The 14,381-nt window shown below is 46.7% G+C and overlaps 1 protein-coding gene and 1 non-coding gene across 2 annotated transcripts in view; one reads left to right on the forward strand and one right to left on the reverse strand.

The window, feature by feature from the left end:
• Nucleotides 1–784: 784 nt before the first annotated feature.
• GALM (galactose mutarotase) overlaps nucleotides 785–14,381 on the reverse strand; it is a 47,498-nt gene continuing 33,901 nt past the window's right edge. Inside the window, exons 5-7 of the mRNA XM_036334804.1 lie at nucleotides 4,545–4,686; nucleotides 3,010–3,184; nucleotides 785–1,943 (exon numbers count right to left, since the gene is read on the reverse strand). Of these exons, the coding sequence (XP_036190697.1) occupies nucleotides 1,866–1,943; nucleotides 3,010–3,184; nucleotides 4,545–4,686 (395 nt within the window). The 3' untranslated portion in view covers nucleotides 785–1,865. The remainder of the gene's footprint in view (nucleotides 1,944–3,009; nucleotides 3,185–4,544; nucleotides 4,687–14,381) is intronic.
• Nucleotides 10,868–10,991, forward strand: LOC118669551. Its single transcript, XR_004972020.1, has one exon. It is a non-coding gene; the product is annotated as a small nucleolar RNA SNORA28 (small nucleolar RNA).

Genomic DNA, 14,381 nt, shown 5'->3' on the forward strand with positions numbered 1-14,381 from the left:
GTTAGTATTAGTTCAGGGCTCCCAGCCGTGTCAGTGCAATTCTACATCATCAAATTGCTATTGGTCTTTTCTCTCCCAGAGACAGTGATATTCCTGAGGGAACATACTACATCTTAGACATCACCTCCTACTTCCCTTAAAAGACTCAGTAGAGAACTGTGTGCAAATAGGTACTCAGAAAATCTATGCTGAAGTGAACTAAAAAATAAACACTCTTTGGTTTATTGTAGTTGCTAAGAAAGGGGAAGTATGGGAAGCTCAATAGGCTGCCAGTTAGGTAGCTTTCCTCTAGGAAGATGTGGGGGTCGTATTGGAGAGCATAGAACACAGAACACACCATAGACTTGGTCCATGTATGATTTGAAGGTAAGTGAAGAAACTCTGAAGTCTTTGAAAGTGCAGGACTTTTTATTTTTATTTATTAAACTTTTTTTTATTATTTCAGAGGAAGGGAGAGGGGAGAAAGAGATAGAAACATCAATAATGATAGAAATCATTGATTGGCTGCCTCCTGCATGCCCCACACCGAAGATCAAGCCCACAACCTGGGCATATGCCCTGATGGGGAATCGAACCCTGGCCTGGCTCGTAGGACGACACTCAACCACTGAGCAACACCGGCTGGGCGGTGTAGAGCTTTTTAAAATTTCAACTGGTTGCTAGTATTTAAAAGGTACCTTTTTTTTTTTTTTTAATATATTTTATTGATTTTTTACAGAGAGGAAGGGAGAGAGATAGAGAGTCAGAAACATCAATGAGAGAGAAACATCGACCAGCCGCCTCCCGCACATCCCCCGCCTGGGATGTGCCCACAACCCAGGCACATGCCCTCGACCGGAATCGAACCCGGGACCCTTCAGTCCACAGGCCGAAGCTCTATCCACTGAGCCAAACCGGTTTCGGCAGGTACCTTTCTTGTAAAACCATCAGCCCCAACCCATCACAAATGACTCAACTCTTCAGGAAAAGAGGGAGCCCCAGCCTCATCTCCATCATATAACATCTGTTCCAGGTGCCATGTTCGGTCCTCAGGCAAGGCCCTCCTCACATGGACATAGCTCCTGATCTGTTTCCTTTCTTCCATACGGTGGCTGGGCTTTCTCAGTTAACTTCAAAGGCAGAGAATCAAAATTACAGGTTCTTTACTGTACTTTAAGTCACACCACGTCCAAGGCAGGGAGACAGTTAATCACACAGGATAATGCTTTTTATAAAAGTGAACCTGGGAAGCAAGGCTGGCTCTAAGAGATAAGGGTCAGACCCCGCTTTGCCCATGGGCAGTGGAATGCTCTGGCAGATAGAAGAGGAGCAAAGAAGGGGACTTGGATTCACATGACTGACCTCAAGTCCTGGCACATTGTTCCTGGCTGTGGGCCCTCAGGTGGTTCATTTAGCTTCTTTAAGCCTCAGCTCTCTCACTTGTCAATCATCTACTCAGGGCAGAGGTCCATCTGCCAGCATGTTGAGTGAACTAATGTGGCCTCTGAGAACGCCAAAGTGATGCTCAAGGGCAAGGTGGTTTGAGGTAGAGGAGGAAGAAAAAGAAAGGGAATGAGTGTCGGCTCAAAGAAAGCAGGGGTGAAAAGTAGAAAAGGAAGGCAGGGGGGAGAGATGGAGCCAACAGCATGGGGTCTGGGCTGGGGTTAGGGCTTGGGTGATGCTTGGTGGTTGGGTTCTCTTCACCACACAGAGAATAGAGCTGATTATTAGAGCCAGTCACTGGAAAGATCATTATTCAGAGTGGTTGTCATGACAGCTTCCATTTGTATGATTTTAATTCACGGGATCACTTTAAAGCCTCTTATCTTCATCTCATCTCTGAATAGGAGACAGGCTGCTGAAGGGCTCCCAGCCTTCACACTTCCTTAGGCCACAGAAAACCTGAACCAAGTGGTGTGGTCATACTCCTCACCAGGCCGCAGCAGCACAGGCGGGAAGTGGGGCTGTGGAGGGAAAACACAGGTTACACCTTGCCAGCCCAGGCTGCACCCTTACCCAGTCCATATCGCAATATAAGACTGTTTATGGTTGTCTGGCCGGCGTGGCTCAGTGGTTGAGCATTGACCTAAGAACCAGGAGGTCACAGTTCAATTTCTGGTCAGAGCACATGCCTAGGTTGTGGGCTCGGTCCCCTGTGTGGGGTGTGCAGGAGGCAGCTGATCGATGATTCTCTATCATTGATGTTTCTATCTCTTTCTCCCTCTCCTTTTCTCTCTGAAATCAATTAAATATATATATATATATATAAAAAACATACTTAAAAAAAAAGAACTATTTATTATTGGTTTCCCATGAGATAAAGAATTTGAGCCAAGCCCTAACTGGTTTGGCTCAGTGGATAGAGCGTTGGCCTGTGGACTCAAGGGTCCCAGGTTTGATTCCCATCAAGGGCATGTACCTTGGTTGCGGGCACATACCCAGTAGGGAGTGTGCAGGAGGCAGCTGATCGATGTTTATCTCTCATTGATGTTTCTAACTCTCTATCCCTCTCCCTCTCTGTAAAAAAAATCAATAAAATATATTAAAAAAAAAAAAGAATTTGAGCCAGAATGAAAATCAACTACATCACTAAGCACACTTTGTAGTAGCAAGACTTTCTTGAAGGAAGCAGTGTATGGCTTTATACTCTGGTGCAAGCTACATGCGTCTTATCATAAGCAGACGCTTTGCAAAGCATTCATTACTCCAGGAAATAGCTAGAAAAAGTTATGAGGAAGCAAATAGGAAGAGAAGACATGAAGGATTGCCTTAAAAGTGTGGTTGTAGAAAATGCGTAGGTATTGATGAGAAACAATCACCTGAATAAAGGCTTTGAAGGTACAAAATAAGAGATATTTTAAAAAACATGTAAATGCCATGCTAGTAATTTGACTGTTTCCTGTGTTGATCATGACTTGGAGAAGAGAACACACATGGACGTGTGACTCACACAGACCTGAGTCACGACCTCTGTCCTTCAGTGTGACCTTGGACACACCACCGCTCTAACAGGCCCGCCTGTAGCTTTACCTGATTGACGGCATCGGGCCAGTTCTGGGTCTCGAGGCAGAAACCAGAGTGCTTGGGATAGACTGCTCCGCTCTTGCCCTTCAGTGTGCCGTCCAGGAAGTTGCCCGTGTAAAACTGGACCCCGGGCTGGGTGGTGTGCACTTCCAGGACCCGCCCGCTTCCAGCATGATGGACCCTGGGGATAAAGCCACATACGGGGACAGGCAGAAGCTGGGAAAGCAGCTTTGAAACAGGGATCGGACCCCGTCACAGAGCCCGGACAAGATATATGGAGGAGACAGGGAGGAACAGCATCATGGGAAATTCTCACAGCCTCCGAGGTGAGCCCTTAGCAGGTGGTTTTGAGGATCCTCAATAGCAACTTTTCACTCTGATTTTGGTTTCTCTGGGGAAGGACAAAACAGACTCCCCCCAGCCAGGGGTGTGTGTGTGTGTGTGTGTGTGTGTGTGTGTGTGTGTGTGTGTGTGTTGGGGGCAGCCAGGTTGGAGAGAGGCAATTTTAGGGTTTTAGGGTCCTGGAGCGGCTGGGATTCTTTCTCATAAAGAGCTGGAGCGAAACAACCAGCTGGTTATTTGAAAGACACGCTTTCCTCCCTGGGCCCAGAGCGGGCTGTGCTCTTTAGTCAGCTGTCCCCACAACATCTGCTGGGGTTTCTGCAACGTCACTGTTTGCTTTTGTTTCCAAACCAGGCCTCTACAGAGGTCTCTGTCAAGAAAGCCTGGGCCTCACAGTCTCTCTGGGAAGAAAACATGCCGCCATGTGTAGTCAGCCAGGAAGGCAAAGGGAAAGCGTGCGGGGAAGAGGTGCTTTGGAGAGAAGGCAGCGTCTCCTCAGGGGAGGGCAGGGCGGGAGGAGGGGTAGTGGGCCCAGAGGAGAAAAGCAGGCTTGAGCTGCAAGAACACAGCCGGGACCTGGGGCCGGGACGCCGTGGGAAAGCAGGCTTTTTAAGTTCTCTTTCTTCTTAGAGTTTGGATCATCTTCTCATACTGAAAATCATTCTACAAACACTCAGGGCCATTTGCTAGTGGCAAGCATGGCACGAGGCAGAGGCAGGGATTCGCAAAGCTGAGGTGGCAGCCGGGGCTGGGGTTAGTGAGGAGGGTGTGTGCACGCTGCCTCTGGGGCTGACGAGAAGTGCGGCCTCCAACCTTGCATGGACGTGGGCAGAGCAAAAGCACAAGTCAAGGGAGCACGGAGGGCTCTGGGAGTTCAGGGAAGGCAGAAGGGGCTTCAGTCAGGAGGAATGAGGGCTTCTAAGAAAAACTGGGCCTTGAAGAACAGGCGGAGCTGGAGAGTGGGAGCAGAGAGAGAGGGGAAGCGGGCAGGGGCAGGGATGATGGCATGTGGGAGCCGGGAGGGGGCGGGAAAATTCTGCAGAGCTCACCTGTGGAATATAAGCTTTGAAAAGACATGGGATGTGGTATTTGGTCCCTGTAGCGTAGTAAATGGCATTGGTGTGGCCAGAGGAAAAGCTCCCCAAATAGGGGTTGCTATCTCCTCTTCCCTGCAGCGGCAGGAAGTGGAGCGTACCTACCGCGCACAAAAGTGCTTTTCCTTCGAGCCCTTCAGACAGAAATTGTGGTCAAAGCCACCGACGTGGAACTCCTGCAGGTGTTTCCCAAGCGCCACTGGCTTCCTCAGGTCAAATGTGGTTCCTTGCACTGGAGCAACTTCTCCTGGTGGGAAGCGGCAGGGAAAGGGGGAATAAGTGCCCAACCCAAATCTTCAGGCCCGGTGTCCTAAAGGCCCACAGGTCCCACCCTCTCTGCCTTCATTTCGATTTGTAAAGGAGATGGGAGTCCAGATCCTACAAAGGAGAATGAATTATTCGATTTTTTAAAAAATTGTAAGATGCTACGGATTACAAAGGCAGTGGTCATAACATTCAGAATCATTCACGTGTGAAAGAAATAAAAACCATGAGGAGATGCATAATTTCCATTATGGGCTCAGTTGGATAAGGGGTGATGGTTGTCCTAACCATGGCGTCAATCACTTTGATGGCATTTCTCACTTTAGTGCTGAACTATCCCAGGGCTCATAACCAAGCATTAGCTCCTGGAGTGGCTAACCAGACACCAACAATGTCCCTGAGAGGAGGGATTCGCAACCCATGTGGGGCCATTATTGGCCAAAAGACACTGGCAACCCCCTTCCCAATCACTTCCCTGTAGACACACTCTAAGCTGAAGCGGGGCTGTTAATAACAACACAGGGACAAATGAGTTCACTGGGACAGTCCAGGGCAAGGACGCATGGCCACTCTACTATTTGCCAATTTTAGAGTCAATCTGAAGGCAAGCTTTGTGTCTCCAGGTGTGATTCCTGGAGGAGTTACAGTCCGCAAGGCTGTGTGTGTAAGCCAGGCTCCTCAAGCTCTAAGAGCAGTACATCTGTGCTTATCTTGAAGTGGGACATCTTGAAGCCTCTTCACAATGATGTGGGTGGGGACTCACTTCTGAGGTGGGGACACTGCAGTGTGGGGCCCCTCAACTCTTAAAGGGCAAAACACAGAAGGAGCATGGACAGGAGCCCTGCTGGTGGTCACCACAACCAGTGCCCCGTCAAGAGCATCCCTCTGGTGTTACAGAACTGAAGGGTGTTGGACCCGAAGGGTTTCTCAGAGCTCACCTGGTCCAAACTGCTCATGTAACATGAGGAACCACCCACATAACTTGACATTATCAAACAGCCACCTATGATACTGACACACTGCATTTCGTTAATTTAAGACACTCATCTTCACAGTTTAAAACCTCTGAAATCATGTTATGGTTTAACTGGCAGTTTTCCTTTCTTCATGGGATGTGAAATAATGAACTTTACAATTGATGGCATCTTAGAGTGGATAAAACATGTAAAAAAAAATGAACAAGTAATCAGGGATTTGGGGGCAAAAAGAAGTTAGGATTATTTCATGAGTGATTTCAAGTAGAGCTTAAAGGGACATTGTTCTGAAAACAATGCCATTTTGCTCTGTCACCTTTCAGTCCCTTCCTAACGCGAATGGCCCAGCGGTAAGAGAGAAGACAGGCAGTGGGGTGGGCGTAGGAGTGGTGGACTGGGAGATTTCATGGAAGAAATGACAAGGGTTGAGCAGAAGCTTGAGCTGAGATCATATTAGGTTGAATGGGTGAGGGAGGTTGAAGATGAGGAGGAAACAGCTTGAATACAGGTGATAGGGAATTTCTATGATATAGAATTATAATATTATGTATATTATAATATTTCCATGTATGTATACAATATATATGTATATATTTACATTATATATAATATACTTATATTATTTAGTTATTTTCTATATATTCCTAGTTTTGGAGTTTGATTTCCTTTTTTTTTTTTTTTCCTGCAAAAAACTTTATTGTTTACATTGGTTCAATACCTGGGAGTGGTCTTCAGGGTGGTTAAAAAAATGTTTAGGGGTTTCGGGGAGAGGCTCAGGCAAAAGCCAGACACTAGGGGATGCAGATGGGCCCCTCACAGGCCTCTGGGCTCCACAGGCTCCTAGTCGTGCCTGAGGGTGAGCCTGTAGAAGAGACACCCGCCCAGCCCAGCCTGGGGGCCGGCAGCCTGTGGAGGTGAGTCAGGTGTCGCCCATCTTCCTGATGAGTTTCTCCTCCTCACCCAGGAAGTGGTTCTGCAGGAAGTCACAGAGCTGAGGGTCTGTGGGTAGAACCCAGGGCCTGCAGCTCCAGGAGGGCCTGGTTCAGGCTCCTCTCCAAGGCCAGGGCGGCTTCCATACATCCTGAGTTTTGCCCACTCATCTTGGGGAGGCTTCAGCAGGACCTGGGAGAGAATGCGGCCACCGCACTGGTTTTGCATCTTTAAGAGATGCTCAGCACCCTCGCGCTTCTTCGCTGCAAATTCTCGGAGACCCACGCTCTCCATGGCCACATCATCCTGGTTGAATAGAAGCCAAAGAGAGGTAGGTGTGGGAGGCCCACAGGTGAGGGTTGGCCAGGCGGTTGACCGCAGCCTCCAGCTCTGTGGAATCATTCTGATGAATTTGGGAGCTCATGGTTGTTGGGCAATAAGGAGTTGAGGTAGAAAAAGAAACCAGTGTGTTGGCTGGTCCTGGAGATGGTTCCAAAGGTGGTGACTGGATAAGACACTGGAGGGTGGTCGGAGGCTGGAAGAAGGGACGTCCCTGGGTCTGTTCTGTCCACACACAGTTGAAGCAAGAGACAGATCCGGGAGCGCCGAGGGCACTGGCTGATTTCCTTTTTGATTGAGGAATTATTAAGAGTGAACACATTTCTAGGTCAATATTGGCTGTATTACTTATGTTTTGTGACAATGCCTCAGGTTTCCTTTACGGGCTTAGATATGCTCATTTCTGTGTGAACCTTCATTGTGAGTTGCATCCTTTATCATTACAAGATGTCCTCTTCTATGTAATTTGACGCTCTCTGTCCTGAAACCAGCCTGTACTGGTAAGGGGGAGACCCTGCTACTTCAGCCTTCAGGTGTTTGGTGTGCTCCTAAAGTCTCATATTTCAACCTTCCTGAGTCACTCGGTTTGTACACGGCCTTCCGCTGGGTTTTGCTTTGGGAGTGTTTAACGGGGGCATTCCATGGCATTAACATGACACATACGTGTTCTAAATGTTCTTTGTTCTATCCTTATATTTTGTGGCATGCTTTCTGTGTTTATGAATTCTAGTTATTACTTAAAAAAAATCTTTTACATATGATCGGTTTGTGTGTGTTTCTGATCAGTTAGAAGGTGTGTATTTTTGTTTTACATCTATAAGTAACTTCAATGTAATAAATTAATGTTGTTTCTTAGACTCTGCCTAGCGACTCCTTCCTCCCCCTCCCCCTTCTCTTTGCCCAGTAGGGTTTCTGACGGTTTAACTTTGAGTATTCTTACCAAGGGCGCTTTTCTTTCCCAGCAGATGGTGCTAGAGACACGATAGAAAGAGCTTTGTTTATAAAACAAACATCGACCTCATTTGAGTTCAGATTCAGCCCTCTAACCCCTGATCTGTTCTGGGAGAATGAATAGTTGAACTTTTTGGATTTGTAAGGCCAAAGGCCAAATCTTGGCAGTGACACCCCCCCCCCTCCCCCCCGGCTCCAGGTGCTATTGTTTTGTGAAGTCTGGGTGACCAACCATCTCCCAAAGTGACTTTAAAAAAAGGCAACTGTTTCCTTATGAACCAATTAGACTGGGAAAAAGAAGCAGCTGTTCTCATGGGCTCAGCAGATTTTAAGGTTACCCATCCATATGCTAAGTGGAAATTTACGTTATGCTCTCTTCCCTTATATGGTGTTCACAATATTTAGTTCTTCCCTAAAGCTATACTTGTCTCAAAATCTAACCCTTATGACAGCCCTAGACAGTGATTTGTCTAGGTCAGTCAAGATTACTTACTTCTCTTGACTTGGAAAAAAGAAAGTCATGCAGTTTTCATGACATAAGGACCCACCGGCGAATTTCCAGTCTGTCTGCCTGATCTTGAGCAATCTACAAATCAGTATTTATTTTACTTTCCTCTCTGTAAAACGAAGCTGCTATTATTTGTAGGCTTACACGTTACATGGAAATATTCGACCATGTAATGGCAAAGAAGCCCTGATTTTAAAAATGAGAAACTTGGGATAATTCTAAAGTGAGGTTTTGCTAAAATGAAAAGAAAACATGAAAAAAAAGGTTCCAATCTGTCTTTTCCAGCCTCATGCCCTCATACACCCCCCTCATGTGCCTAGTGGTTGGGCACATAGAAAATTTGGAATTTGTTCCCAGATTCACCCTATCTTTGGGCCCTTTCTCATAACCGGAATGTCCGTTCTGTGCCCCCCACACCCACCACACTCTGGCACAGTCCACGGGATCATTTAAGAATATTCTTGCCCTAGCTGGTTTGGCTCAGTGGATAGAGCATCAGTCTGTGGACTGAAGGGTCCCAGGTTCGATTCTGGCCAAGGGCACAGGCCAGGGTTGCGGGCTCGATCCCCCCCAGTAGGGGGCGTGCAGGAGGCAGCCAGTCAATGGTTCTCTCTCATCATTGATGTTTCTCTCTATCCTTCTCCCTTCCTCTCTGAAATCAATAAAAATATATTTAAAAAAGGAATATTCTTCAATGCCATTTCCTCTGTGAAGTACTGCAACCTCCACAGTGAGAACTAACCCTCTTTTCTACTTTGTTCCATCACACTTGAAACATATATTCCCCCAAACATTCATCACATTATGGAATATTTATAGGATTATGTCAAGCTGTTTGTCTAAAACAGTGGTTCTCAACCTTCCTAATGCCGCGACCCTTTAATACAGTTCCTCACGTTGTGGTGACCCTCAATTTCATTGTTACAAATTGAACATAATTAAAGCATAGTGATTGCCCTGATAGGTTTGGCTCAGTGGATAGAGCGTCGGCCTGGGGACTGAAGGGTCCCGGGTTCGATTCCGGTCAAGGGCATGTACCTTGGTGGCGGGCACATCCCCACTGGGGGGCGTGCAGGAGGCAGCTGATCGATGTTTCTCTCTCACCGATGTTTCTGACTCTCTGTCCCTCTCCCATCCTCTCTGTAAAAAATTAATAAAGTATATTTAAAAAAAATAAACCATAGTGATTAATCACAAAAACAATATGTAATGATATATGTGTTTTCCGATGGTCTTAGGCAACCCCTGTGAAAGGGCCATTCGACCCCCAAATGGGTCGCGACCCACAGGTTGAGAACCGCTGGTCTAAAAGGAATGTGAGTTCCTAGAGCGCCAGGGTGGTGCCGTATTTATCTTTGTACCCTCCAGGCAAGAAGCAGACTCTTTCTGGACGGAAAAACTGATGATGACAATGAGAAAACGGGGGTAACTGTGAATGGTGTCGTATCCTGTGACAAAGTCAGAATGAAAGATCTAGAAAGAACCTTAGGAATGACCTCATCTAGTCCCTTCACTTTACCGATGAGGAGGCTGGGATCCAGACAGCTAAAGGGACTTGCCCAGGGTGACACATCCCCACAGTGTCAAAGTCTCCAGGCCCCTTCTCAAGTGCTTTCCACCGCACCCTGGAGTGGCTTGGTTAGAGCCCCTTCCACCCCCCTCCCCCAAGTGTTCTTGGTTTTTCTCACGAATGTGCAGTTCTAACTTTGTGCTTTGATGCTAAGAATAGAAGGAGATGTCAAAATAGCTCTCTCAGCAACGCTGAGTGTCGAGAAAACGCAGCGGAAATGGAGAGGGTGCCCTTGTAGAGGAGTCACATCACTAGACTTTGGTTTTGAAGCCGCCAGGAAGCTGAGGTGTTGGCAGAGAGGAGCAGTTTTCTGAAGAGGACCCTTCTGCAGGTTGGCCGGGTGTGCACTGGAGTCTGACAGCAATGCCTAGCAGATGGTGGGCTCCGGCCTGAAGGTGCGGGTTACAGCTCTGGGGCACAGGCGCCACCTGAGGCCGCATTTCTGACTGTGGGCACCACTACGGACCCAACTGAGGTTACTGTCAGGGATTTAGAGTGAGACCAGTAACTGCCTATTGGCATCGGTGGAGGGTGGGGCAGGGGGACGGGGTGGTATTAGCCAGAGCTGAGTTTTATTAGGAGAATACAAAGAAGAGGGCGGGTGCAAGGGAGCTGAGCACGGACTTCTGACCTAATCTGGGGGGAGTGAGGTCATGAGGAAGTGAGGGCCCGTGAAAAGGTGGTAAGATCAGAGATTATATAGGTACTTGTAGCATCATAATTATTGGAGCTGGCAGACATCTTAAATGGTGATCATGGAAGGCTGCAATTATGACCATAAGAGTGAGTAGCTGAGAAGGGTGGAGGATAAGGTCATTGGAAGAGAGGATGTGAAGAAGCTGAGAAGTCAGGGTATCATCAATATGGATAATGAAATAAGAATTATTATTGCAAGCAACATTCTGTGGCAGATGATCGACACGGTCTGACACAATTTGAGCTTGCTATAGCCACAAAGTTCAACCTATTCCAGTGCTCTCCTCTATGAGACGAGCCGTTATATAGACTTAGGCAGTGTTAAAAAAAAAAAAAAAAAAAAGAATTATGACAAGAGTGGTGTTGGAGTGACATGAGCGAGGAACGAGAATGACTTGGAGTGGGGTCTATGGATGACCTCAGCAAAGAGGCATTAGATCGGCTTTCTATTTGCACTTCTGGCAGAGATAGAATTACCTGTCCTCTGGGAGTAAAGGAGAAACCCACTGCCTCCGTGAAATCCACCTCTTATCTCCATAAGGGATTCTTGCACACATTCTATTATGAGGAATGTGGCCTTTTCCCAATGACTGCTTATGGCAGATGGCATTTTTAAAAGATGGCCACACAGTATATATCCCATCCTACATGCGCTTCTTATGCTGACACCCCTTCCCTGAGGTGTGAAGCCTCCGTTCCCTCCCTTAAACTCAGATGGAACTTTACAATTGCTTCGACCAATAGAATGTGGTGCAGTGATGCTGCGATTTCTGAGGCCGGGTTCCAAAACCAGAATGACTTTGGCCTGGGTCTCTGTCTGTCAGGACCCCAGCTGCCATGTCCTCAGGAAGCTCAAGTCACATCACAAGGCCATGTGTGGGGTGTTCTGGCCGACAGCCCAGCTAAGTCCCCAACCAATAGACAGCACTGACTGCCAGACAGGTGAGTGGACGGGCCTCCTGATGATTCCAGCCCCCGGTTCTGAACTTCCAACAGAGGCCCTTGGCATCATACGCAGAGGAAAGATAATGTGCTGTCTAAATCCCTGACCCAAGAAACAAAGATATTAAATGAAGTGTGAAATAATTTATCAAATAGCAATAGATAACTAGTATACTGCCTTTGGGGGTTAATTACTTCTTGTCACTTACTTGACAAGTCCTGGTGGGAGGTTAACATACCCCTTCCTCCCCCCCCTCCTTTAACATAGAAGTGATTTTAAATAATTCTACCTTAAGGACACTAATCCTTGCAATTACTTTTGGATAGGGAAAAAACAAATACAAATATTTTAGGTTACTCATTTTTTAAAACAATATAGTGTGATACACACACACACACACACACACACACACACACACATGCTAGAGGTCTGGTGCACAAATTTGTGCACGGGTGGGGTCCGGCTGGCCCGCCCCGATCAGGGCCCATTGGACCAGGCTGGTTGGGGGGAAGGACCGCAGGTGGTTGGCCTGCCAGCCCTGCCCCCTGGTCGAACTCCAGTTGAACTCCTGGTTGAGGGGACAATTTGCATATTAGCCTTTTATTATATAGGATATTTTATTGGTTTCAGAGAGGAAGGGAGAGTTAGAAACATCAATGATGAGAGAGAATTATTGACCGGCTGCCTCTTGCATGCCCCCTACTGGGGATCAAGCACACAACCTGGGCATGTGCCCTTGACTGGAATTGAACCTGGGACCCTTCAGTCCACAAGCCTTATGCTCTATCCACTGAGCCAAACCAGTTAGGGCCAGGTTATTCATTTTTGAGCATCTTTTATGTACCAGGCATGAAACTAACCTCAGGGAGTCACAGGGGTGGGCAAACTTTTTGACTCGAGGGCCACAATGGGTTCTTAAACTGGACCGGAGTGCCGGAACAAAAGCATGGATGGAGTGTTTGTGTGAACTAATATAAATTCAAAGTAAACATCATTACATAAAAGGGTACGGTCTTTTTTTTTTTTTTAGTTTTATTCATTTCAAACAGGCCGGATCCAGCCCGCGGGCCGTAGTTTGCCCATGCTGGTCAAAGAGACACACAAAATATAAAAACTTACAGGAGAGTGTGACAAAGGCAATTGCGAGTGGCACTCAGAGGCCTGGGGGAGCAGAGAGAAGCACCCCTAAGGCAGCCTGGGGGCAGGAGCCTACTCTTGAAGGGGAGGCAGGTTGGCTCACTGGACAAGCCACAGGAATGGACTCCTGCCACCTGGGAAGTTGTATTTGGGGCACAGGCAAGGCACATTTATATTACACCTACTCCATGGACTCCCAGCTCCGACTTATTTTTTTGGGCAAAAGACTGAAGAAACAGAATAGAAGGTGAATTAATTCTTGTGGATTCCTGATCAAATAGCTAAGTCGGCGAAATGGTTTTTTTTTGTAACAGCTGAGCACGAACACTTTCTCAGCGTCTGACAGAAAAATCCGCCTGGGGTGAATTTTAATTCAAAGCTTTTAATTTCCCATCATCTGAAAGAGCTTTTATCTCTGCCTGGTGGCCCTCTCGCTGACTCTCTGAGAAGACGAACAGATGGTCACTGCAAGGGTCGCTGCATCTCCACGGTCGCTCGTTTTAGCCCTTCCTTCCTGGCAGGTCCCTTTCTCTCTCATTTTCACACAGCCCAGTCACACCGTCGCTGGGATAACAGCACAGTCCCGCCCCACAGTCCTCAGCACGGCACGTCCTATTTATCGTAACAACTACACATTATTTTGGGAAAAGGGAAAAGAAAAAAAGAGGGGGAGGAAAATCTAGCAAAGACTTCTAGAAAAATTTCTCCAATAATTTTTTCTCCCTTAAAAAGGCAATGTTAAAAAATATTAAGTATATTGTTAAAATTTTTTTCTATGATTTATCCTATATTTTACAAATCTAGGTATGACATATTAGAATTTAGACAGACTTACTAACTGACCTTGGGTAAGTTTGTATGCCTCGGTAAGATCCAATTTCCCCATTTATATAATGGAGTTAATACTGGTATCTACCTAACACAGATACGGTGAGGTTTACTTGAGAGAATGCTATGAAGGAGGTCCTATATCTAAGCTGGCACATTTCTCTCTCTCTCTCTCTCTCTCTCTCTCTCTCTCTCTCTCTCTCTCTCTTTTCCTCTCTTTCTCTCTCTCATACACACACACGCACACACACACAGACACGCACACACACACCCCAGAAATACAGAGCATAAATCATTCATGAAAAAGAAAGGTGCATTCCTGCACCTCTAAGGGACATTGGCATTTTCATTAAAAAGGAATTCAGGTGATTTGTTTTTTGAAGCTTCTTAGTGCTTTTAAAATCTGGAGCAATGAATTTTAAACTGGGGTTTTTGGTTTTTTTTTGAGTCATGGACTTCTTTGAGCATATTATAAAAGTTATGGGTTCTCCAGGAAATGCATACACACATACAGAATGTTCCCAGGCCCTCTGAAGCCCAGCCAATGTGTGCCTGGTTGAGAATCGCCGATCTGCAGGCTGGGGAATATGTTCTGCCTATATTGCTGCTCATCACCAGACGCGTTGCCCTCTCATGACCTGATACTGAAATGTACATTTGCAACGATACAGTCACATAACCTCAGGCATTTGGTGAAGAAATGCAGTCTGGGAGTCTACTGGCAGGCTCTTCCTATTGCAACACAGCAAAGGCTTTGCATAACACATCAAGGTCTCCTGTTTATGATGCCTCCTCCTTCTAG

This window comes from Myotis myotis, unplaced genomic scaffold (assembly GCF_014108235.1).
Source record: "Myotis myotis isolate mMyoMyo1 unplaced genomic scaffold, mMyoMyo1.p scaffold_m19_p_14, whole genome shotgun sequence".
NCBI classification, from domain to species: domain Eukaryota; kingdom Metazoa; phylum Chordata; class Mammalia; order Chiroptera; family Vespertilionidae; genus Myotis; species Myotis myotis.